Source organism: Scyliorhinus torazame, chromosome 1 (genome assembly GCF_047496885.1).
Source record: "Scyliorhinus torazame isolate Kashiwa2021f chromosome 1, sScyTor2.1, whole genome shotgun sequence".
Taxonomy (NCBI): domain Eukaryota; kingdom Metazoa; phylum Chordata; class Chondrichthyes; order Carcharhiniformes; family Scyliorhinidae; genus Scyliorhinus; species Scyliorhinus torazame.
Window position 1 is genome coordinate 354,551,925 of NC_092707.1, and position 23,594 is coordinate 354,575,518.

A 23,594-nucleotide genomic window follows, 5' to 3' on the forward strand; every position below is an offset into this window, starting at 1 on the left:
TGGAGAGAGCGCGAGGGCTGGAGAGGGAGCGCAGGCTGGAGAGAGCGCGAGGGCTGGAGAGGGAGCGCGGGCTGGAGAGGGAGCGCGGGCTGGGGAGGGAGCGCGGGCTGGGGAGGGAGCGCGGGCTGGGGAGGGAGCGCGGGCTGGGGAGGGAGCGCGGGCTGGAGAGGGAGAGCGGGCTGGGGAGGGAGCGCGGGCTGGAGAGGGAGCGCGGGCTGGAGAGGGAGCGCGGGCTGGAGAGGGAGCGCGGGCTGGAGAGGGAGCGCGGGCTGGAGAGGGAGCGCGGGCTGGAGAGGGAGTGCGGGCTGGAGAAGGAGCGTGGGGGTGGAGAAGGAGCGCGGGCTGGAGAAGGAGCGCGGGCTGGAGAAGGAGCGCGGGCTGGAGAAGGAGCGCGGGCTGGAGAAGGAGCGCGGGCTGGAGAAGGAGCGCGGGCTGGAGAAGGAGCGCGGGCTGGAGAAGGAGCGCGGGCTGGAGAGAGAGCGCGGGCTGGAGAGAGAGCGCGGGCTGGAGAGAGAGCGCGGGCTGGAGAGAGAGCGCGGGCTGGAGAGAGAGCGCGGGCTGGAGAGAGAGCGAGGGCTGGAGAGAGAGCGCGGGCTGGAGAGGGAGCGCGGGCTGGGGAGGGAGCGCGGGCTGGGGAGGGAGCGCGGGCTGGGGAGGGAGCGCGGGCTGGGGAGGGAGCGCGGGCTGGGGAGGGAGCGCGGGCTGGGGAGGGAGCGCGGGCTGGGGAGGGAGCGCGGGCTGGAGAGGGAGCGCGGGCTGGAGAGGGAGCGCGGGCTGGAGAGGGAGCGCGGGCTGGAGAGGGAGCGCGGGCTGGAGAGGGAGCGCGGGCTGGAGAAGGAGCGTGGGGGTGGAGAAGGAGCGCGGGCTGGAGAAGGAGCGCGGGCTGGAGAAGGAGCGCGGGCTGGAGAAGGAGCGCGGGCTGGAGAAGGAGCGCGGGCTGGAGAAGGAGCGCGGGCTGGAGAAGGAGCGCGGGCTGGAGAAGGAGCGCAGGCTGGAGAGAGCGCGAGGGCTGGAGAGGGACCGCAGGCTGGAGAGGGCTAGGGCTGGAGAGAGAGCGCGGGCTGGAGAGGGAGCGTGGGCTGGAGAGGGAGCGCGGGCTGGAGAGGGAGCGCGGGCTGGAGAGGGGGCGCGGGTTGGAGAGGGGCGCGGGCTGGAGAGGGGGCGCGGGCTGGAGAGGGAGCGCGGGCTGGAGAGGGAGCGCGGGCTGGAGAGGGAGCGCGGGCTGGAGAAGGAGCGCGGGCTGGAGAAGGAGCGCGGGCTGGAGAAGGAGCGCGGGCTGGAGAAGGAGCGCGGGCTGGAGAAGGAGCGCGGGCTGGAGAGGGAGCGCGGGCTGGAGAGGGAGCGCGGGCTGGCGAAGGAGCGGGGGCTGGAGAGGGAGCGCGGGCTGGAGAGGGAGCGCCGGCTGAAGAGGGAACGCGGGCTGGAGAGGGAGCGCGGGCTGGATAGGGAGCGCGGGCTGGATAGGGAGCGCGGGCTGGAGAGGGAGCGCGGGCTGGAGAGGGAGCGCGGGCTGGAGAGGGAGCGCGGGCTGGAGAGGGAGCGCGGGCTGGAGAGGGAGCGCGGGCTGGAGAGGGAGCGCGGGCTGGAGAGTGAGCGCGGGCTGGAGAGTGAGCGCGGACTGGAGAGGGAGCGCGGGCTGGAGAGGGAGCGCGGGCTGGAGAGGGAGCGCGGGCTGGAGAGGGAGCGCGGGCTGGAGAGGGAGCGCGGGCTGGAGAGGCAGCGCAGGCTGGAGAGGGCTAGGGCTGGAGAGAGAGCACCGGCTGGAGAGAGCGCGAGGGCTGGAGAGGGAGCGCAGGCTGGAGAGGGCTAGGGCTGGAGAGAGAGCGCGGGCTGGAGAGGGAGCGCGGGCTGGAGAGGGAGCGCGGGCTGGAGAGGGAGCGCGGGCTGGAGAGGGAGCGCGGGCTGGAGAGGGAGCGCGGGCTGGAGAGGGAGCGCGGGCTGGAGAGGGAGCGCGGTCTGGAGAAGGAGCGCGGGCTGGAGAAGGAGCGCGGGCTGGAGAAGGAGCGCGGGCTGGAGAAGGAGCGCGGGCTGGAGAAGTAGCGCGGGCTGGAGAAGGAGCGCGGGCTGGAGAAGGAGCGCGGGCTGGAGAGGGAGCGCGGGCTGGCGAAGGAGCGCGGGCTGGAGAGGGAGCGCGGGCTGGAGAGTGAGCGCGGGCTGGAGAGTGAGCGCGGGCTGGAGAGTGAGCGCGGGCTGGAGAGTGAGCGCGGGCTGGAGAGTGAGCGCGGGCTGGAGAGGGAGCGCGGGCTGGAGAGGGAGCGCGGGCTGGAGAGGGAGCGCGGGCTGGAGAGGGAGCGCGGGCTGGAGAGGGAGCGCGGGCTGGAGAGGGAGCGCGGGCTGGATAGGGAGCGCGGGCTGGATAGGGAGCGCGGGCTGGAGAGGGAGCGCGGGCTGGAGAGGGAGCGCGGGCTGGAGAGGGAGCGCGGGCTGGAGAGGGAGCGCGGGCTGGAGAGGGAGCGCGGGCTGGAGAGGGAGCGCGGGCTGGAGAGGGTGCGCGGGTTGGAGAGGGAGCGCGGGCTGGAGAGGGAGCGCGGGCTGGAGAGGGAGCGCGGGCTGGAGAGGGAGCGCGGGCTGGAGAGGGAGCGCGGGCTGGAGAGGGAGCGCGGGCTGGAGAGGGAGCGCGGGCTGGAGAGGCAGCGCAGGCTGGATAGGGCGTGAGGGCTGGAGAGGGAGCGCAGGCTGGAGAGGGCTAGGGCTGGAGAGAGAGCGCGGCCTGGAGAGGGAGCGTGGGCTGGAGAGGGTGCGCGGGTTGGAGAGGGAGCGCGGGCTGGAGAGGGAGCGCGGGCTGGAGAGGCAGCGCAGGCTGGAGAGGGCTAGGGCTGGAGAGAGAGCACCGGCTGGAGAGAGCGCGAGGGCTGGAGAGGGAGCGCAGGCTGGAGAGGGCTAGGGCTGGAGAGAGAGCGCGGGCTGGAGAGGGAGCGCGGGCTGGAGAGGGAGCGCGGGCTGGAGAAGGAGCGCGGGCTGGAGAAGGAGCGCGGGCTGGAGAAGGAGCGCGGGCTGGAGAAGGAGCGCGGGCTGGAGAAGGAGCGCGGGCTGGAGAAGGAGCGCGGGCTGGAGAAGGAGCGCGGGCTGGAGAAGGAGCGCGGGCTGGAGAAGGAGCGCGGGCTGGAGAGGGAGCGCGGGCTGGAGAGGGAGCGCGGGCTGGAGAGGGAGCGCGGGCTGGAGAGGGAGCGCGGGCTGGAGAGGGAGCGCGGGCTGGAGAGGGAGCGCGGGCTGGAGAGTGAGCGCGGGCTGGAGAGTGAGCGCGGGCTGGAGAGTGAGCGCGGGCTGGAGAGGGAGCGCGGGCTGGAGAGGGAGCGCGGGCTGGAGAGGGAGCGCGGGCTGGAGAGTGAGCGCCGCCTGGAGAGTGAGCGCGGGCTGGTGAGGGAGCGCGGGCTGACGAGGGAGCGCGGGCTGGAGAGGGTGCGTGGGCTGGAGAGGGAGCGCGGGCTGGAGAGGGAGCGCGGGCTGGAGAGGGAGCGCGGGCTGGAGAGGGAGCGCGGGATGGAGAGGGCTAGGGCTGGAGAGAGAGCACCTGCTGGAGAGAGCGCGAGGGCTGGAGAGGGAGCGCAGGCTGGAGAGGGCTAGGGCTGGAGAGAGAGCGCGGGCTGGAGAGGGAGCGCGGGCTGGAGAGGTTGCGCGGGCTGGAGAGGTTGCGCGGGCTGGAGAGGGAACGCGGGCTGGAGAGGGAACGCGGGCTGGAGAGGGAACGCGGGCTGGATAGGGAGCGCGGGCTGGATAGGGAGCGCGGGCTGGATAGGGAGCGCGGGCTGGATAGGGAGCGCGGGCTGGATAGGGAGCGCGGGCTGGATAGGGAGCGCGGGCTGGAGAGAGCGCGCGGGCTGGAGAGCGCGAGGGCTGGAGAGAGCGCGAGGGCCGGAGAGAGAGCGCGGGGGGAGCGGGAGCACGGGCTGGAGAGGGAGCGAGGGCTGGAGAGGGAGCGCGGACTGTAGAGAGAACGCGTGCTGGAGAGAGAGCGCGGGCTGGAGAGAGAGCGCGGGCTGGAGAGAGAGCGCGGGCTGGAGAGAGAGCGCGGGCTGGAGAGAGACCGCGGGCTGGAGAGAGAGCGCGGGCTGGAGAGAGCGCGCGGGCTGGAGAGAGCGCGCGGGCTGGAGAGAGCGCGCGGGCTGGAGAGAGCGCGCGGGCTGGAGAGGGAGCGCGGGCTGGAGAGGGAGCGCGGGCTGGAGAAGGAGCGCGGGCTGGAGAAGGAGCGCGGGCTGGAGGAGCGCGGGCTGGAGAGAGAGCGCGGTCTGGAGAGAGAGCGCGGGCTGGAGAGAGAGCGCGGGCTGGCGAAGGAGCGGGGGCTGGAGAGGGAGCGCGGGCTGGAGAGGGAGCGCGGGCTGGAGAGGGAGCGCGGGCTGGAGAGAGAGCGCGGGCTGGAGAGAGGGCGCGGGCTGGAGAGAGGGCGCGGGCTGGAGAGAGGGCGCGGGCTGGAGAGGGGGCGCGGGTTGGAGAGGGGCGCGGGCTGGAGAGGGGGCGCGGGCTGGAGAGGGAGCGCGGGCTGGAGAGGGAGCGCGGGCTGGAGAGGGAGCGCGGGCTGGAGAAGGAGCGCGGGCTGGAGAAGGAGCGCGGGCTGGAGAAGGAGCGCGGGCTGGAGAAGGAGCGCGGGCTGGAGAAGGAGCGCGGGCTGGAGAGGGAGCGCGGGCTGGAGAGGGAGCGCGGGCTGGCGAAGGAGCGGGGGCTGGAGATGGAGCGCGGGCTGGAGAGGGAGCGCCGGCTGAAGAGGGAACGCGGGCTGGAGAGGGAGCGCGGGCTGGATAGGGAGCGCGGGCTGGATAGGGAGCGCGGGCTGGAGAGGGAGCGCGGGCTGGAGAGGGAGCGCGGGCTGGAGAGGGAGCGCGGGCTGGAGAGGGAGCGCGGGCTGGAGAGGGAGCGCGGGCTGGAGAGGGAGCGCGGGCTGGAGAGGGAGCGCGGGCTGGAGAGTGAGCGCGGGCTGGAGAGTGAGCGCGGACTGGAGAGGGAGCGCGGGCTGGAGAGGGAGCGCGGGCTGGAGAGGGAGCGCGGGCTGGAGAGGGAGCGCGGGCTGGAGAGGGAGCGCGGGCTGGAGAGGCAGCGCGGGCTGGAGAGGGCTAGGGCTGGAGAGAGAGCACCGGCTGGAGAGAGCGCGAGGGCTGGAGAGGGAGCGCAGGCTGGAGAGGGCTAGGGCTGGAGAGAGAGCGCGGGCTGGAGAGGGAGCGCGGGCTGGAGAGGGAGCGCGGGCTGGAGAGGGAGCGCGGGCTGGAGAGGGAGCGCGGGCTGGAGAGGGAGCGCGGGCTGGAGAGGGAGCGCGGGCTGGAGAGGGAGCGCGGGCTGGAGAGGGAGCGCGGTCTGGAGAAGGAGCGCGGGCTGGAGAAGGAGCGCGGGCTGGAGAAGGAGCGCGGGCTGGAGAAGGAGCGCGGGCTGGAGAAGTAGCGCGGGCTGGAGAAGGAGCGCGGGCTGGAGAAGGAGCGCGGGCTGGAGAGGGAGCGCGGGCTGGCGAAGGAGCGCGGGCTGGAGAGGGAGCGCGGGCTGGAGAGCGAGCGCGGGCTGGAGAGAGCGTGCGGGCTGGAGAGCGAGTGCGGGCTGGAGAGACAGCGCAGGCTGGTGAGAGCGCACGTGCTGGAGAGAGCGCGGGCTGAAGTGTGTACGAGCTGGCGAGAGAGCGTGAGCTGAAGAGAGAGCATGACCTGGAGAAAGAGCACGAGCTGGAGAGAGAGCACGAGCTGGAGAGAGAGCACGAGCTGGAGAGAGAGCACGAGTTGGATAGAGAGCACGAGCTGGAGAGAGAACGGGAGAGCGAGCGGGCGAGAGAACGGGAGAGCGAGCGGGCGAGAGAACGCGAGAGCGAGCGGGAGAGAGAACGCGAGCTGGAGAGAGAACGCGAGCTGGAGAGGGAGCGCGAGCTGGAGAGGCAGCGCGGGCTGGAGAGGCAGCGCGGGCTGGAGAGGGAGCACGGGCTGGAGAGGGAGCACGGGCTGGAGAGGGAGCACGGGCTGGAGAGGGAGCACGGGCTGGAGAGGGAGCACGGGCTGGAGAGGGAGCACGGGCTGGAGAGGGAGCACGGGCTGGAGAGGGAGCACGGTCTGGAGAGGGAGCACGGGCTGGAGAGGGAGCGTGAGCTGAAGAGGGAGCGCGAGCTGGAGAGAGCGAGCAGGGGCTAGAGAGAGCGAGCAGGGGCTGGAGAGAGCGAGCAGGGGCTGGAGAGAGCGAGCAGGGGCTGGAGAGAGCGAGCAGGGGCTGGAGAGAGCGAGCAGGGGCTGGAGAGAGCGAGCAGGGGCTGGAGAGAGCGAGCAGGGGCTGGAGAGAGCGAGCAGGGGCTGGAGAGAGCGAGCAGGGGCTGGAGAGAGCGAGCAGGGGCTGGAGAGAGCGAGCAGGGGCTGGAGAGAGCGAGCAGGGGCTGGAGAGAGCGAGCAGGGGCTGGAGAGAGCGAGCAGGGGCTGGAGAGAGCGAGCAGGGGCTGGAGAGAGCGAGCAAGGGCTGGAGAGAGCGAGCAGGGGCTGGAGAGAGCGAGCAGGGGCTGGAGAGAGCGAGCAGGGGCTGGAGAGAGCGAGCAGGGGCTGGAGAGAGCGAGCAGGGGCTGGGGAGAGCGAGCAGGGGCTGGAGAGAGCGAGCAGGGGCTGGAGAGAGCGAGCAGGGGCTGGAGAGAGCGAGCAGGGGCTGGAGAGAGCGAGCAGGGGCTGGAGAGAGCGAGCAGGGGCTGGAGAGAGCGAGCAGGGGCTGGAGAGAGCGAGCAGGGGCTGGAGAGAGCGAGCAGGGGCTGGAGAGAGCGAGCAGGGGCTGGAGAGACCGAGCAGGGGCTGGAGAGAGCGCGGGCTGGAGAGGGAGCGCGGGCTGGAGAGGTTGCGCGGGCTGGAGAGATTGCGCGGGCTGGAGAGGTTGCGCGGGCTGGAGAGGTTGCGCGGGCTGGAGAGGGAACGCGGGCTGGATAGGGAACGCGGGCTGGATAGGGAACGCGGGCTGGATAGGGAGCGCGGGCTGGATAGGGAGCGCGGGCTGGATAGGGAGCGTGGGCTGGATAGGGAGCGCGGGCTGGATAGGGAGCGCGGGCTGGATAGGGAGCGTGGGCTGGATAGGGAGCGCGGGCTGAATAGGGAGCGCGGGCTGGAGAGAGCGCGCGGGCTGGAGAGAGCGCGCGGGCTGGAGAGCGCGAGGGCTGGAGAGAGCGCGAGGGCTGGAGAGAGCGCGAGGGCTGGAGAGAGAGCGCGGGGGGAGCGGGAGCACGGGCTGGAGAGGGAGCGCGGGCTGGAGAAGGAGCGCGGGCTGGAGAAGGAGCGCGGGCTGGAGAAGGAGCGCGGGCTGGAGAGGGAGCGCGGGCTGGAGAGGGAGCGCGGGCTGGAGAGGGAGCGCGGGCTGGAGAGGGAGCGCGGGCTGGAGAGGGAGCGCGGGCTGGAGAGGGAGCGCGGGCTGGAGAGTGAGCGCGGGCTGGAGAGTGAGCGCGGGCTGGAGAGTGAGCGCGGGCTGGAGAGGGAGCGCGGGCTGGAGAGGGAGCGCGGGCTGGAGAGTGAGCGCCGCCTGGAGAGTGAGCGCGGGCTGGTGAGGGAGCGCGGGCTGACGAGGGAGCGCGGGCTGGAGAGGGTGCGTGGGCTGGAGAGGGAGCGCGGGCTGGAGAGGGAGCGCGGGCTGGAGAGGGAGCGCGGGCTGGAGAGGGAGCGCGGGATGGAGAGGGCTAGGGCTGGAGAGAGAGCACCTGCTGGAGAGAGCGCGAGGGCTGGAGAGAGAGCGCGGGCTGGAGAGGGAGCGCGGGCTGGAGAGGTTGCGCGGGCTGGAGAGGTTGCGCGGGCTGGAGAGGGAACGCGGGCTGGAGAGGGAACGCGGGCTGGATAGGGAGCGCGGGCTGGATAGGGAGCGCGGGCTGGATAGGGAGCGCGGGCTGGATAGGGAGCGCGGGCTGGATAGGGAGCGCGGGCTGGATAGGGAGCGCGGGCTGGATAGGGAGCGCGGGCTGGATAGGGAGCGCGGGCTGGAGAGAGCGCGCGGGCTGGAGAGCGCGAGGGCTGGAGAGAGCGCGAGGGCCGGAGAGAGAGCGCGGGGGGAGCGGGAGCACGGGCTGGAGAGGGAGCGAGGGCTGGAGAGGGAGCGCGGACTGTAGAGAGAACGCGTGCTGGAGAGAGAGCGCGGGCTGGAGAGAGAGCGCGGGCTGGAGAGAGAGCGCGGGCTGGAGAGAGACCGCGGGCTGGAGAGGGAGAGCGGGCTGGAGAGGGAGCGCGGGCTGGAGAGGGAGCGCGGGCTGGAGAGGGAGCGCGGGCTGGAGAGGGAGCGCGGGCTGGAGAGGGAGCGCGGGCTGGAGAGGGAGCGCGGGCTGGAGAGGGAGCGCGGGCTGGAGAGGGAGCGCGGGCTGGAGAGGGAGCGCGGGCTGGAGAAGGAGCGTGGGGGTGGAGAAGGAGCGCGGGCTGGAGAAGGAGCGCGGGCTGGAGAAGGAGCGCGGGCTGGAGGAGCGCGGGCTGGAGAGAGAGCGCGGTCTGGAGAGAGAGCGCGGGCTGGAGAGAGAGCGCGGGCTGGAGAGAGAGCGCGGGCTGGAGAGAGAGCGCGGGCTGGAGAGAGCGCGCGGGCTGGAGAGAGAGCGCGGGCTGGAGAGAGAGCGCGGGCTGGAGAGAGGGCGCGGGCTGGAGAGAGGGCGCGGGCTGGAGAGAGGGCGCGGGCTGGAGAGGGGGCGCGGGTTGGAGCGGGGCGCGGGCTGGAGAGGGGGCGCGGGCTGGAGAGGGAGCGCGGGCTGGAGAGGGAGCGCGGGCTGGAGAAGGAGCGCGGGCTGGAGAAGGAGCGCGGGCTGGAGAAGGAGCGCGGGCTGGAGAAGGAGCGCGGGCTGGAGAAGGAGCGCGGGCTGGAGAAGGAGCGCGGGCTGGAGAAGGAGCGCGGGCTGGAGAGGGAGCGCGGGCTGGAGAGGGAGCGCGGGCTGGCGAAGGAGCGGGGGCTGGAGAGGGAGCGCGGGCTGGAGAGGGAGCGCCGGCTGAAGAGGGAACGCGGGCTGGAGAGGGAGCGCGGGCTGGATAGGGAGCGCGGGCTGGATAGGGAGCGCGGGCTGGAGAGGGAGCGCGGGCTGGAGAGGGAGCGCGGGCTGGAGAGGGAGCGCGGGCTGGAGAGGGAGCGCGGGCTGGAGAGGGAGCGCGGGCTGGAGAGGGAGCGCGGGCTGGAGAGGGAGCGCGGGCTGGAGAGGGAGCGCGGGCTGGAGAGTGAGCGCGGGCTGGAGAGTGAGCGCGGACTGGAGAGGGAGCGCGGGCTGGAGAGGGAGCGCGGGCTGGAGAGGGAGCGCGGGCTGGAGAGGGAGCGCAGGCTGGAGAGGGAGCGCGGGCTGGAGAGGCAGCGCAGGCTGGAGAGGGCTAGGGCTGGAGAGAGAGCACCGGCTGGAGAGAGCGCGAGGGCTGGAGAGGGAGCGCAGGCTGGAGAGGGCTAGGGCTGGAGAGAGAGCGCGGGCTGGAGAGGGAGCGCGGGCTGGAGAGGGAGCGCGGGCTGGAGAGGGAGCGCGGGCTGGAGAGGGAGCGCGGGCTGGCGAAGGAGCGCGGGCTGGAGAGGGAGCGCGGGCTGGAGAGTGAGCGCGGGCTGGAGAGTGAGCGCGGGCTGGAGAGTGAGCGCGGGCTGGAGAGTGAGCGCGGGCTGGAGAGTGAGCGCGGGCTGGAGAGTGAGCGCGGGCTGGAGAGGGAGCGCGGGCTGGAGAGGGAGCGCGGGCTGGAGAAGGAGCGCGGGCTGGAGAAGGAGCGCGGGCTGGAGAAGTAGCGCGGGCTGGAGAAGGAGCGCGGGCTGGAGAAGGAGCGCGGGCTGGAGAGGGAGCGCGGGCTGGCGAAGGAGCGCGGGCTGGAGAGGGAGCGCGGGCTGGAGAGTGAGCGCGGGCTGGAGAGTGAGCGCGGGCTGGAGAGTGAGCGCGGGCTGGAGAGTGAGCGCGGGCTGGAGAGTGAGCGCGGGCTGGAGAGTGAGCGCGGGCTGGAGAGGGAGCGCGGGCTGGAGAGGGAGCGCGGGCTGGAGAGGGAGCGCGGGCTGGAGAGGGAGCGCGGGCTGGAGAGGGAGCGCGGGCTGGAGAGGGAGCGCGGGCTGGAGAGGGAGCGCGGGCTGAAGAGGGAGCGCGGGCTGGAGAGGGAGCGCGGGCTGGAGAGGGAGCGCGGGCTGGAGAGGGAGCGCGGGCTGGAGAGGGAGCGCGGGCTGGATAGGGAGCGCGGGCTGGATAGGGAGCGCGGGCTGGAGAGGGAGCGCGGGCTGGAGAGGGAGCGCGGGCTGGAGAGGGAGCGCGGGCTGGAGAGGGAGCGCGGGCTGGAGAGGGAGCGCGGGCTGGAGAGGGAGCGCGGGCTGGAGAGGGAGCGCGGGCTGGAGAGGGTGCGCGGGTTGGAGAGGGAGCGCGGGCTGGAGAGGGAGCGCGGGCTGGAGAGGGAGCGCGGGCTGGAGAGGGAGCGCGGGCTGGAGAGGGAGCGCGGGCTGGAGAGGGAGCGCGGGCTGGAGAGGGAGCGCGGGCTGGAGAGGCAGCGCAGGCTGGATAGGGCGCGAGGGCTGGAGAGGGAGCGCAGGCTGGAGAGGGCTAGGGCTGGAGAGAGAGCGCGGCCTGGAGAGGGAGCGTGGGCTGGAGAGGGTGCGCGGGTTGGAGAGGGAGCGCGGGCTGGAGAGGGAGCGCGGGCTGGAGAGGCAGCGCAGGCTGGAGAGGGCTAGGGCTGGAGAGAGAGCACCGGCTGGAGAGAGCGCGAGGGCTGGAGAGGGAGCGCAGGCTGGAGAGGGCTAGGGCTGGAGAGAGAGCGCGGGCTGGAGAGGGAGCGCGGGCTGGAGAGGGAGCGCGGGCTGGAGAAGGAGCGCGGGCTGGAGAAGGAGCGCGGGCTGGAGAAGGAGCGCGGGCTGGAGAAGGAGCGCGGGCTGGAGAAGGAGCGCGGGCTGGAGAAGGAGCGCGGGCTGGAGAAGGAGCGCGGGCTGGAGAAGGAGCGCGGGCTGGAGAAGGAGCGCGGGCTGGAGAAGGAGCGCGGGCTGGAGAGGGAGCGCGGGCTGGAGAGGGAGCGCGGGCTGGAGAGGGAGCGCGGGCTGGAGAGGGAGCGCGGGCTGGAGAGGGAGCGCGGGCTGGAGAGGGAGCGCGGGCTGGAGAGTGAGCGCGGGCTGGAGAGTGAGCGCGGGCTGGAGAGGGAGCGCGGGCTGGAGAGGGAGCGCGGGCTGGAGAGTGAGCGCCGCCTGGAGAGTGAGCGCGGGCTGGTGAGGGAGCGCGGGCTGACGAGGGAGCGCGGGCTGGAGAGGGTGCGTGGGCTGGAGAGGGAGCGCGGGCTGGAGAGGGAGCGCGGGCTGGAGAGGGAGCGCGGGCTGGAGAGGGAGCGCGGGATGGAGAGGGCTAGGGCTGGAGAGAGAGCACCTGCTGGAGAGAGCGCGAGGGCTGGAGAGGGAGCGCAGGCTGGAGAGGGCTAGGGCTGGAGAGAGAGCGCGGGCTGGAGAGGGAGCGCGGGCTGGAGAGGTTGCGCGGGCTGGAGAGGTTGCGCGGGCTGGAGAGGGAACGCGGGCTGGAGAGGGAACGCGGGCTGGAGAGGGAACGCGGGCTGGATAGGGAGCGCGGGCTGGATAGGGAGCGCGGGCTGGATAGGGAGCGCGGGCTGGATAGGGAGCGCGGGCTGGATAGGGAGCGCGGGCTGGATAGGGAGCGCGGGCTGGAGAGAGCGCGCGGGCTGGAGAGCGCGAGGGCTGGAGAGAGCGCGAGGGCCGGAGAGAGAGCGCGGGGGGAGCGGGAGCACGGGCTGGAGAGGGAGCGAGGGCTGGAGAGGGAGCGCGGACTGTAGAGAGAACGCGTGCTGGAGAGAGAGCGCGGGCTAGAGAGAGAGCGCGGGCTGGAGAGAGAGCGCGGGCTGGAGAGAGACCGCGGGCTGGAGAGAGAGCGCGGGCTGGAGAGAGCGCGCGGGCTGGAGAGAGCGCGCGGGCTGGAGAGAGCGCGCGGGCTGGAGAGAGCGCGCGGGCTGGAGAGGGAGCGCGGGCTGGAGAGGGAGCGCGGGCTGGAGAAGGAGCGCGGGCTGGAGAAGGAGCGCGGGCTGGAGGAGCGCGGGCTGGAGAAGGAGCGCGGGCTGGAGAAGGAGCGCGGGCTGGAGAGGGAGCGCGGGCTGGCGAAGGAGCGGGGGCTGGAGAGGGAGCGCGGGCTGGAGAGGGAGCGCGGGCTGGAGAGGGAGCGCGGGCTGGAGAGTGAGCGCGGGCTGGAGAAGGAGCGCGGGCTGGAGAAGGAGCGCGGGCTGGAGAAGGAGCGCGGGCTGGAGAGGGAGCGCGGGCTGGCGAAGGAGCGGGGGCTGGAGAGGGAGCGCGGGCTGGAGAGGGAGCGCGGGCTGGAGAGGGAGCGCGGGCTGGAGAGTGAGCGCGGGCTGGAGAGTGAGCGCGGGCTGGAGAGTGAGCGCGGGCTGGAGAGTGAGCGCGGGCTGGAGAGTGAGCGCGGGCTGGAGTGGGAGCGCGGGCTGGAGAGTGAGCGCGGGCTGGAGAGGGAGCGCGGGCTGGTGAGGGAGCGCGGGCTGGTGAGGGAGCGCGGGCTGGAGAGGGAGCGCGGGCTGGAGAGGGTGCGCGGGCTGGAGAGGGAGCGCGGGCTGGAGAGGGAGCGCGGGCTGGAGAGGGAGCGCGGGATGGAGAGGGCTAGGGCTGGAGAGAGAGCACCTGCTGGAGAGGGAGCGCAGGCTGGAGAGGGCTAGGGCTGGAGAGAGAGCGCGGGCTGGAGAGGGAGCGCGGGCTGGAGAGGGAGCGCGGGCTGGAGAGGTTGCGCGGGCTGGAGAGGTTGCGCGGGCTGGAGAGGGAACGCGGGCTGGAGAGGGAACGCGGGCTGGAGAGGGAACGCGGGCTGGATAGGGAGCGCGGGCTGGATAGGGAGCGCGGGCTGGATAGGGAGCGCGGGCTGGATAGGGAGCGCGGGCTGGATAGGGAGCGCGGGCTGGATAGGGAGCGAGGGCTGGAGAGGGAGTGAGGGCTGGAGAGGGAGCGCGGACTGGAGAGAGAACGCGTGCTGGAGAGAGAGCGCGGGCTGGAGAGAGAGCGCGGGCTGGAGAGAGCGCGGGCTGGTGAGAGACCGCGGGCTGGAGAGAGACCGCGGGCTGGAGAGAGAGCGCGGGCTGGAGACAGCGCGTCGGCTGGAGAGAGCGCGCGGGCTGGAGAGAGCGCGCGGGCTGGAGCGAGCGCGCGGGCTGGAGCGAGCGCGCGGGCTGGAGAGAGCGCGTGGGCTGGAGAGCGCGCGCGGGCTGGAGAGAGCGCGCGGGCTGGAGAGGGAGCGCGGGCTGGAGAGGGAGCGTGGGCTGGAGAGGGAGCGCGAGCTAGAGAGGGAGCGTGTGCTGGAGAGGGTGTGCGAGCTGGAGAGCGAGCGCGGGCTGGAGAGAGCGTGCGGGCTGGAGAGCGAGTGCGGGCTGGAGAGACAGCGCAGGCTGGTGAGAGCGCACGTGCTGGAGAGAGCGCGGGCTGAAGTGTGTACGAGCTGGCGAGAGAGCGTGAGCTGAAGAGAGAGCATGACCTGGAGAAAGAGCACGAGCTGGAGAGAGAGCACGAGCTGGAGAGAGAGCACGAGCTGGAGAGAGAGCACGAGTTGGATAGAGAGCACGAGCTGGAGAGAGAACGGGAGAGCGAGCGGGCGAGAGAACGGGAGAGCGAGCGGGCGAGAGAACGCGAGAGCGAGCGGGAGAGAGAACGCGAGCTGGAGAGAGAACGCGAGCTGGAGAGGGAGCGCGAGCTGGAGAGGCAGCGCGGGCTGGAGAGGCAGCGCGGGCTGGAGAGGGAGCACGGGCTGGAGAGGGAGCACGGGCTGGATAGGGAGCACGGGCTGGAGAGGGAGCACGGGCTGGAGAGGGAGCACGGGCTGGAGAGGGAGCACGGGCTGGAGAGGGAGCACGGGCTGGAGAGGGAGCACGGGCTGGAGAGGGAGCACGGTCTGGAGAGGGAGCACGGGCTGGAGAGGGAGCGTGAGCTGAAGAGGGAGCGCGAGCTGGAGAGAGCGAGCAGGGGCTAGAGAGAGCGAGCAGGGGCTGGAGAGAGCGAGCAGGGGCTGGAGAGAGCGAGCAGGGGCTGGAGAGAGCGAGCAGGGGCTGGAGAGAGCGAGCAGGGGCTGGAGAGAGCGAGCAGGGGCTGGAGAGAGCGAGCAGGGGCTGGAGAGAGCGAGCAGGGGCTGGAGAGAGCGAGCAGGGGCTGGAGAGAGCGAGCAGGGGCTGGAGAGAGCGAGCAGGGGCTGGAGAGAGCGAGCAGGGGCTGGAGAGAGCGAGCAGGGGCTGGAGAGAGCGAGCAGGGGCTGGAGAGAGCGAGCAGGGGCTGGAGAGAGCGAGCAGGGGCTGGAGAGAGCGAGCAAGGGCTGGAGAGAGCGAGCAGGGGCTGGAGAGAGCGAGCAGGGGCTGGAGAGAGCGAGCAGGGGCTGGAGAGAGCGAGCAGGGGCTGGAGAGAGCGAGCAGGGGCTGGGGAGAGCGAGCAGGGGCTGGAGAGAGCGAGCAGGGGCTGGAGAGAGCGAGCAGGGGCTGGAGAGAGCGAGCAGGGGCTGGAGAGAGCGAGCAGGGGCTGGAGAGAGCGAGCAGGGGCTGGAGAGAGCGAGCAGGGGCTGGAGAGAGCGAGCAGGGGCTGGAGAGAGCGAGCAGGGGCTGGAGAGAGCGAGCAGGGGCTGGAGAGAGCGAGCAGGGGCTGGAGAGAGCGAGCAGGGGCTGGAGAGAGCGAGCAGGGGCTGGAGAGACCGAGCAGGGGCTGGAGAGAGCGCGGGCTGGAGAGGGAGCGCGGGCTGGAGAGGTTGCGCGGGCTGGAGAGATTGCGCGGGCTGGAGAGGTTGCGCGGGCTGGAGAGGTTGCGCGGGCTGGAGAGGGAACGCGGGCTGGATAGGGAACGCGGGCTGGATAGGGAACGCGGGCTGGATAGGGAGCGCGGGCTGGATAGGGAGCGCGGGCTGGATAGGGAGCGCGGGCTGGATAGGGAGCGCGGGCTGGATAGGGAGCGTGGGCTGGATAGGGAGCACGGGCTGGATAGGGAGCGCGGGCTGGAGAGAGCGCGCGGGCTGGAGAGAGCGCGCGGGCTGGAGAGCGCGAGGGCTGGAGAGAGCGCGAGGGCTGGAGAGAGCGCGAGGGCTGGAGAGAGAGCGCGGGGGGAGCGGGAGCACGGGCTGGAGAGGGAGCGCGGGCTGGAGAAGGAGCGCGGGCTGGAGAAGGAGCGCGGGCTGGAGAAGGAGCGCGGGCTGGAGAGGGAGCGCGGGCTGGAGAGGGAGCGCGGGCTGGAGAGGGAGCGCGGGCTGGAGAGGGAGCGCGGGCTGGAGAGGGAGCGCGGGCTGGAGAGGGAGCGCGGGCTGGAGAGTGAGCGCGGGCTGGAGAGTGAGCGCGGGCTGGAGAGTGAGCGCGGGCTGGAGAGTGAGCGCGGGCTGACGAGGGAGCGCGGGCTGGAGAGGGTGCGTGGGCTGGAGAGGGAGCGCGGGCTGGAGAGGGAGCGCGGGCTGGAGAGGGAGCGCGGGCTGGAGAGGGAGCGCGGGATGGAGAGGGCTAGGGCTGGAGAGAGAGCACCTGCTGGAGAGAGCGCGAGGGCTGGAGAGGGAGCGCAGGCTGGAGAGGGCTAGGGCTGGAGAGAGAGCGCGGGCTGGAGAGGGAGCGCGGGCTGGAGAGGTTGCGCGGGCTGGAGAGGTTGCGCGGGCTGGAGAGGGAACGCGGGCTGGAGAGGGAACGCGGGCTGGAGAGGGAACGCGGGCTGGAGAGGGAGCGCGGGCTGGATAGGGAGCGCGGGCTGGATAGGGAGCGCGGGCTGGATAGGGAGCGCGGGCTGGATAGGGAGCGCGGGCTGGATAGGGAGCGCGGGCTGGATAGGGAGCGCGGGCTGGATAGGGAGCGCGGGCTGGATAGGGAGCGCGGGCTGGAGAGAGCGCGCGGGCTGGAGAGCGCGAGGGCTGGAGAGAGCGCGAGGGCCGGAGAGAGAGCGCGGGGGGAGCGGGAGCACGGGCTGGAGAGGGAGCGAGGGCTGGAGAGGGAGCGCGGACTGTAGAGAGAACGCGTGCTGGAGAGAGAGCGCGGGCTGGAGAGAGAGCGCGGGCTGGAGAGAGAGCGCGGGCTGGAGAGAGACCGCGGGCTGGAGAGAGAGCGCGGGCTGGAGAGAGCGCGCGGGCTGGAGAGAGCGCGCGGGCTGGAGAGAGCGCGCGGGCTGGAGAGAGCGCGCGGGCTGGAGAGGGAGCGCGGGCTGGAGAGGGAGCGCGGGCTGGAGAAGGAGCGCGGGCTGGAGAAGGAGCGCGGGCTGGAGGAGCGCGGGCTGGAGAAGGAGCGCGGGCTGGAGAAGGAGCGCGGGCTGGAGAGGGAGCGCGGGCTGGCGAAGGAGCGGGGGCTGGAGAGGGAGCGCGGGCTGGAGAGGGAGCGCGGGCTGGAGAGGGAGCGCGGGCTGGAGAGTGAGCGCGGGCTGGAGAAGGAGCGCGGGCTGGAGAAGGAGCGCGGGCTGGAGAAGGAGCGCGGGCTGGAGAGGGAGCGCGGGCTGGCGAAGGAGCGGGGGCTGGAGAGGGAGCGCGGGCTGGAGAGGGAGCGCGGGCTGGAGAGGGAGCGCGGGCTGGAGAGTGAGCGCGGGCTGGAGAGTGAGCGCGGGCTGGAGAGTGAGCGCGGGCTGGAGAGTGAGCGCGGGCTGGAGAGTGAGCGCGGGCTGGAGTGGGAGCGCGGGCTGGAGAGTGAGCGCGGGCTGGAGAGTGAGTGCGGGCTGGTGAGGGAGCGCGGGCTGGTGAGGGAGCGCGGGCTGGAGAGGGAGCGCGGGCTGGAGAGGGTGCGCGGGCTGGAGAGGGAGCGCGGGCTGGAGAGGGAGCGCGGGCTGGAGAGGGAGCGCGGGATGGAGAGGGCTAGGGCTGGAGAGAGAGCACCTGCTGGAGAGGGAGCGCAGGCTGGAGAGGGCTAGGGCTGGAGAGAGAGCGCGGGCTGGAGAGGGAGCGCGGGCTGGAGAGGGAGCGCGGGCTGGAGAGGTTGCGCGGGCTGGAGAGGTTGCGCGGGCTGGAGAGGGAACGCGGGCTGGAGAGGGAACGCGGGCTGGAGAGGGAACGCGGGCTGGATAGGGAGCGCGGGCTGGATAGGGAGCGCGGGCTGGATAGGGAGCGCGGGCTGGATAGGGAGCGCGGGCTGGATAGGGAGCGAGGGCTGGAGAGGGAGTGAGGGCTGGAGAGGGAGCGCGGACTGGAGAGAGAACGCGTGCTGGAGAGAGAGCGCGGGCTGGAGAGAGAGCGCGGGCTGGAGAGAGCGCGGGCTGGTGAGAGACCGCGGGCTGGAGAGAGACCGCGGGCTGGAGAGAGAGCGCGGGCTGGAGACAGCGCGTCGGCTGGAGAGAGCGCGCGGGCTGGAGAGAGCGCGCGGGCTGGAGCGAGCGCGCGGGCTGGAGCGAGCGCGCGGGCTGGAGAGAGCGCGTGGGCTGGAGAGAGCGCGCGGGCTGGAGAGAGCGCGCGGGCTGGAGAGGGAGCGCGGGCTGGAGAGGGAGCGTGGGCTGGAGAGGGAGCGCGAGCTAGAGAGGGAGCGTGTGCTGGAGAGGGTGTGCGAGCTGGAGAGCGAGCGCGGGCTGGAGAGAGCGTGCGGGCTGGAGAGCGAGTGCGGGCTGGAGAGACAGCGCAGGCTGGTGAGAGCGCACGTGCTGGAGAGAGCGCGGGCTGAAGTGTGTACGAGCTGGCGAGAGAGCGTGAGCTGAAGAGAGAGCATGACCTGGAGAAAGAGCACGAGCTGGAGAGAGAGCACGAGCTGGAGAGAGAGCACGAGCTGGAGAGAGAGCACGAGTTGGATAGAGAGCACGAGCTGGAGAGAGAACGGGAGAGCGAGCGGGCGAGAGAACGGGAGAGCGAGCGGGCGAGAGAACGCGAGAGCGAGCGGGAGAGAGAACGCGAGCTGGAGAGAGAACGCGAGCTGGAGAGGGAGCGCGAGCTGGAGAGGCAGCGCGGGCTGGAGAGGCAGCGCGGGCTGGAGAGGGAGCACGGGCTGGAGAGGGAGCACGGGCTGGAGAGGGAGCACGGGCTGGAGAGGGAGCACGGGCTGGAGAGGGAGCACGGGCTGGAGAGGGAGCACGGGCTGGAGAGGGAGCACGGGCTGGAGAGGGAGCACGGGCTGGAGAGGGAGCACGGTCTGGAGAGGGAGCACGGGCTGGAGAGGGAGCGTGAGCTGAAGAGGGAGCGCGAGCTGGAGAGAGCGAGCAGGGGCTAGAGAGAGCGAGCAGGGGCTGGAGAGAGCGAGCAGGGGCTGGAGAGAGCGAGCAGGGGCTGGAGAGAGCGAGCAGGGGCTGGAGAGAGCGAGCAGGGGCTGGAGAGAGCGAGCAGGGGCTGGAGAGAGCGAGCAGGGGCTGGAGAGAGCGAGCAGGGGCTGGAGAGAGCGAGCAGGGGCTGGAGAGAGCGAGCAGGGGCTGGAGAGAGCGAGCAGGGGCTGGAGAGAGCGAGCAGGGGCTGGAGAGAGCGAGCAGGGGCTGGAGAGAGCGAGCAGGGGCTGGAGAGAGCGAGCAGGGGCTGGAGAGAGCGAGCAGGGGCTGGAGAGAGCGAGCAAGGGCTGGAGAGAGCGAGCAGGGGCTGGAGAGAGCGAGCAGGGGCTGGAGAGAGCGAGCAGGGGCTGGAGAGAGCGAGCAGGGGCTGGAGAGAGCGAGCAGGGGCTGGGGAGAGCGAGCAGGGGCTGGAGAGAGCGAGCAGGGGCTGGAGAGAGCGAGCAGGGGCTGGAGAGAGCGAGCAGGGGCTGGAGAGAGCGAGCAGGGGCTGGAGAGAGCGAGCAGGGGCTGGAGAGAGCGAGCAGGGGCTGGAGAGAGCGAGCAGGGGCTGGAGAGAGCGAGCAGGGGCTGGAGAGAGCGAGCAGGGGCTGGAGAGAGCGAGCAGGGGCTGGAGAGACCGAGCAGGGGCTGGAGAGAGCGCGGGCTGGAGAGGGAGCGCGGGCTGGAGAGGTTGCGCGGGCTGGAGAGATTGCGCGGGCTGGAGAGGTTGCGCGGGCTGGAGAGGTTGCGCGGGCTGGAGAGGGAACGCGGGCTGGATAGGGAACGCGGGCTGGATAGGGAACGCGGGCTGGATAGGGAGCGCGGGCTGGATAGGGAGCGCGGGCTGGATAGGGAGCGCGGGCTGGATAGGGAGCGCGGGCTGGATAGGGAGCGTGGGCTGGATAGGGAGCGCGGGCTGGATAGGGAGCGCGGGCTGGAGAGAGCGCGCGGGCTGGAGAGAGCGCGCGGGCTGGAGAGCGCGAGGGCTGGAGAGAGCGCGAGGGCTGGAGAGAGCGCGAGGGCTGGAGAGAGAGCGCGGGGGGAGCGGGAGCACGGGCTGGAGAGGGAGCGAGGGCTGGAGAGGGAGCGAGGGCTGGAGAGGGAGCGAGGGCTGGAGAGGGAGCGCGGACTGGAGAGAGAACGCGGGCTGGAGAGAGAGCGCGGGCTGGAGAGAGAGCGCGGGCTGGAGAGAGAGCGCGGGCTGGAGAGAGAGCGTGGGCTGGAGAGACCGCGGGCTGGAGAGAGAGCGCGGGCTGGAGAGAGCGCGTGGGCTGGAGAGAGCGCGCGGGCTGGAGAGAGCGCGCGGGCTGGAGAGAGCGCGCGGGCTGGAGAGAGGGCGCGGGCTGGAGAGGGAGCGTGGGCTGGAGAGGGAGCGCGAGCTAGAGAGGGAGCGTGTGCTGGAGAGGGTACGCGAGCTGGAGAGGGTGTGCGAGCTGGAGAGCGAGCGCGGGCCGGAGAGAGCGTGCAGGCTGGAGAGCGGGTGCGGGCTGGAGAGACAGCGCAGGCTGGTGAGAGGGCACGTGCTGGAGAGAGCGCGGGCTGAAGAGTGTGCGAGCTGGCGAGAGAGCGTGAGCTGAAGAGAGAGCATGACCTGGAGAAAGAGCACGAGCTGGAGAGAGAGCACGAGCTGGAGAGAGAGCACGAGCTGGAGAGAGAGCACGAGTTGGATATAGAGCACGAGCTGGAGAGAGAACGGGAGAGCGAGCGGGCGAGAGCGAGCGGGAGAGAGAACGCGAGAGCGAGCGGGAGAGAGAACGCGAGAGCGAGCGTGAGAGAGAACGCGAGAGCGAGCGGGAGAGAGAACGCGAGAGCGAGCGGGAGAGAGAACGCGAGAGCGAGCGGGAGAGAGAACCCGAGAGCGAGCGGGAGAGAGAACGCGAGAGCGAGCGGGAGAGAGAACGCGAGAGCGAGCGGGAGAGAGAACGCGAGAGCGAGCGGGAGAGAGAACGCGAGAGCGAGCGGGAGAGAGAACGTGAGAGCGAGCTGGTGAGTGAGCGGGAGAGAGTACATGAGAGCAAGCAGGAGTGAGAGCGAAAGAGCGAGTGCGAGCGAGAGCGCACGAGCTGGAGGGAGAGCTCGAGCTGGAGGGAGAGCGCGAGCTAGAGAGAGAGCGCGAGCTGGAAAGAGAAATCGTGAGAGAGCGCGAGTTGAATGGACAGCATGGGAACCGCGAGCTGGAGAGAGAGCATTGCCTGGAGAGAGAGCACGAGTGACCGTGAGCTGGAGAGAGAGCACGGGAGAGCGAGAGCGTGAGCTGCAGAGAGAATGCGGAGTACGAACTGGAGGGAATGCGAGCTGGACAGAGAGCACGAGCTGGACAGGGAGCACGAGCTGGACAGAGAGCGCGAGCTGGAGAGAGAGCGCGAGCTGGAGAGAGCGCGCGAGCTGGCGAGAAATCGTGTGAGGAGAGTGAGTACACGAGATGGAGAGGAAGAGCGTGAGATGGAGTGAGAGAGCGCGAGATGGAGGGAGAGAACGAGAGTGGAGGGAAAGCGCGTGACATGGAGGGAGAGAGCGCGAGCGGAGGGAGAGCATGATCGAGGGGAGAGCGCGAGTGGAGGGAGAGAACGCGAGTGGAGGGAAAGCGCGTGGCATGGAGGGAGGGAGAGAGAGCGCGAGCATGATCGAGGGGAGAGAGCGCGAGCGGAGGGAAGCGCATGAGCCGGAGACAGAACGCATGAGCAGGAGAGAGAGAGTGAGATGGAAAGAGAAAGTGAGTGGGAGAGGAAGATTAGGGGAGAGAGAGTGAGTTGGAGAGAATAGGAGAGTAGGAATGAGAAAGCAGGAAAAAGCGTGGGAGAGAGGGGGAGCGTGGGAGGGAAAGAGAGGGAGAGGGAGAATCTGAATGGGAGAGAGAGAGTGAGAGAGAGAGAATGAGCGAGTGTGAGTCAGTGAGAGATTGAAGTCCTCTTGTTTGGTGGTCTCAAATGGTGTTGATGGCAAAATGTGAAGAAGCAATTTTACAAAGCCTACAGAACCCTACATACAATTACTCATAATGGAGGGTGGAAAATAAACGTGGTTCTGGTCTCAACTCAAACTTCAACCCTGGTGACATCATTCGTGTTATGTTCTGCTCTGATATCTTGCGTACTTTGAATGCAAGGCCTTACCGAGGTCTGTATCCATTGGAATTAGTCCTTCTGGTGAGGAACTTTGACAAATAGGAGATACAACTGCAGATAGATGGAAGGCCATTAAAATCAGCCCTGCTACAGTCTCCTTCCACTCTGCTATATTTGATACTGACCTAAAAGACATTAAAACCAGTGTTAATATGAACAGTAACATCGGCTGTGTAAACAATCTGGCTATCATTAAATCATATTAACAAGGAAGTTTATTTTAGCCATCAGTCATCCAATGATCAGCTCTCTTTTATCCAAGTGTCGTTTGACATATTGGTAAATTGAAATACAGGTTGAGCATCCCTTATCCGAAATTCTGAAAATCAAAAAATTCCAAAATCCGCACTTTTTTCAAGTGCCGACCTGATGTCACGAGTGGGAAATCCACAAGGCTCCCAGGCAAAACGCAGTTCCCAATGCGCGTCGCACATGCCCAGTTCCCAACATTCTGCACATACATAGTTCCCAACGCGGTGCAACACATGCATAGCTCCCAAAGTTCCACACATGCGAGTTCCCACGCAGTTCCCAACGCATGCTGTACATGCGCAGTATATTCCGAATTCCTAGAAATTCTGAAATCCAATACACCTTCGGTCCCAAGCATTTCAGATAAGGGATTTTCAACCTGTATTACATTCAGCTCTGTGCAACATATAAAATTCAATTATAAATCAAAGCATGGATTCTATGAATGGTAGGCATTTCTGTACATTACTGGTGGCTCGTGTGTGGCATTTTCCATTGCAAATTGGACTTTGTGGTTTTATACAACAGAAGCAATGTACCATGTAAAACAGAATATAGTTGTAAAGATAGAGCTGTCCCTTTAAAATCCATAAAGACCAACTGCTGGGAAAAGGCATATCCTGATAATTGCTCAGAAGTTCCCAGTTTTACGGATACAAGAAATTGACAAACAAGAATGCATCTAATTATGAAGTTGACAAAACCAAGCTGATGTATTTTTTCAGCATAAGAGTAGATGTCTTAGGGTGTTGAGTAGTTGTTTTAGGCTGTTTTAAACCATGCAACATAGATTATATTTTGCAAACAATTTATTCATTCGCATTGGAGCAGGTCGGTGGCACAGTGGTTAGCACTGCTGCTTCACAGCGCCAGGGTTTGGGATTCAATTCCGACCACGGGTCACTGTCTATGTGGAGATTGCACTTTCTCCCAGTGACTGCGTGGGTTTCCTCCGGCTGCTCCGGTTTCCTCTCGCCGTCCAAAGATGTGCAGGGTTGGTGGATTGGCCACGCTAATTTACCATTTTGTCTCCAACGGTTAAGTGAGGTTACTGGGTTAGGGTGCTTCTTGGAGGGTCGGTGCAGACCGATGGGCCGAATGGCCTCCTTTTGCACTGCAGGGATTGTATGATTCTCTTCTATTTCATGATTTATTATCTGAAGATACAATTTTATCAATGAGAGAAGAAGAGAAGATCAATGGAATAGTCATGGAATGATTTGTTAAAGTGAGTGCTGACTTTAGTGAGAGGGGACAGTTAAATGTGCTGGATTTGGAGCCAAAATTGCATGATAAATGTTTCAAAATTATAAATGCAATTACAGCACCACCTATGGGCCTAACTGGCACTTGAGGTAAATGCTGACATTTCTAAAGGGAGTTTACCCAAGGTCAAGGCCAAATGTAGGTATTTTCTACATATCTGGCCATGGAATGTTGTGACCCAGTTGGTGTTAATAAATAAGATTACATACTTTAGAGACAGTTGTTGCAGAGCTCCAATGATGCAATGAACTCTTCCATATAAGGGGTTGCTAGCTGCCATGTGCACCAGTGATCTTTCAGCCTGTCTGATCTCATCTAACAGACAGTTCAGCAGGAATTTAATAACTAAAAAGTTAGGAAGAAAAATAAATACAGATTAAATGAAAATAAACAGAGTCAATAATGATTCTCTATACTTATCTACAAGATCCTTTTTGTACAGCATACAAGTCACTGACTGTTCCTCTCCATTATGGCAACAGGCTTTTGAGACATTTATTACGGTCTTAGAATATATTTAGTTGTCATAGATACAATGGATTAGGTTTTATCGCAATCTCTTTTCATGAAATTAACCTCACATTTCTGAAAGTTTTCACACTGCACATTTAACTGTAGCAAAATTCTGCAAATATTTTTTCAAAGTTATTAACAAGAAGCTAACTGCTGCCAAAAAATGTGCAGTCACATTCCACAGTAATGCATGCGAAATTTCACCTCAATAATAGCTTCTGATTTAGAACTTACAATATTTCACAAAATCTACAGAGAACTAATTTTCCCAAAAGATTAAAATAACTATTTAGTAAATGCATACTGTTGGGTTCTGTTTTCCATCACTCTATTTATAGTGCTTGCCTCCATGAAAAGGAAACTTCAATTGCGTTTCTGTGCTGTAACTGAACTACAGAAATCGGAGCTAATAAGCCA

General features: G+C 68.5%; 1 protein-coding gene across 5 annotated transcripts in view; it reads right to left on the reverse strand.

Moving 5' to 3' along the window:
- Positions 1-23,594, reverse strand: part of thada (THADA armadillo repeat containing) — an 820,576-nt gene that overhangs the window by 693,014 nt on the left and 103,968 nt on the right. For all 5 annotated transcript variants that reach the window (XM_072510451.1, XM_072510443.1, XM_072510470.1 and 2 more), the window contains 2 exons: positions 22,874-23,009; positions 21,135-21,271 (listed from right to left, as the gene is read on the reverse strand). In XM_072510451.1, coding sequence (XP_072366552.1) covers positions 21,135-21,271; positions 22,874-23,009 — 273 coding nt within the window. The remainder of the gene's footprint in view (positions 1-21,134; positions 21,272-22,873; positions 23,010-23,594) is intronic.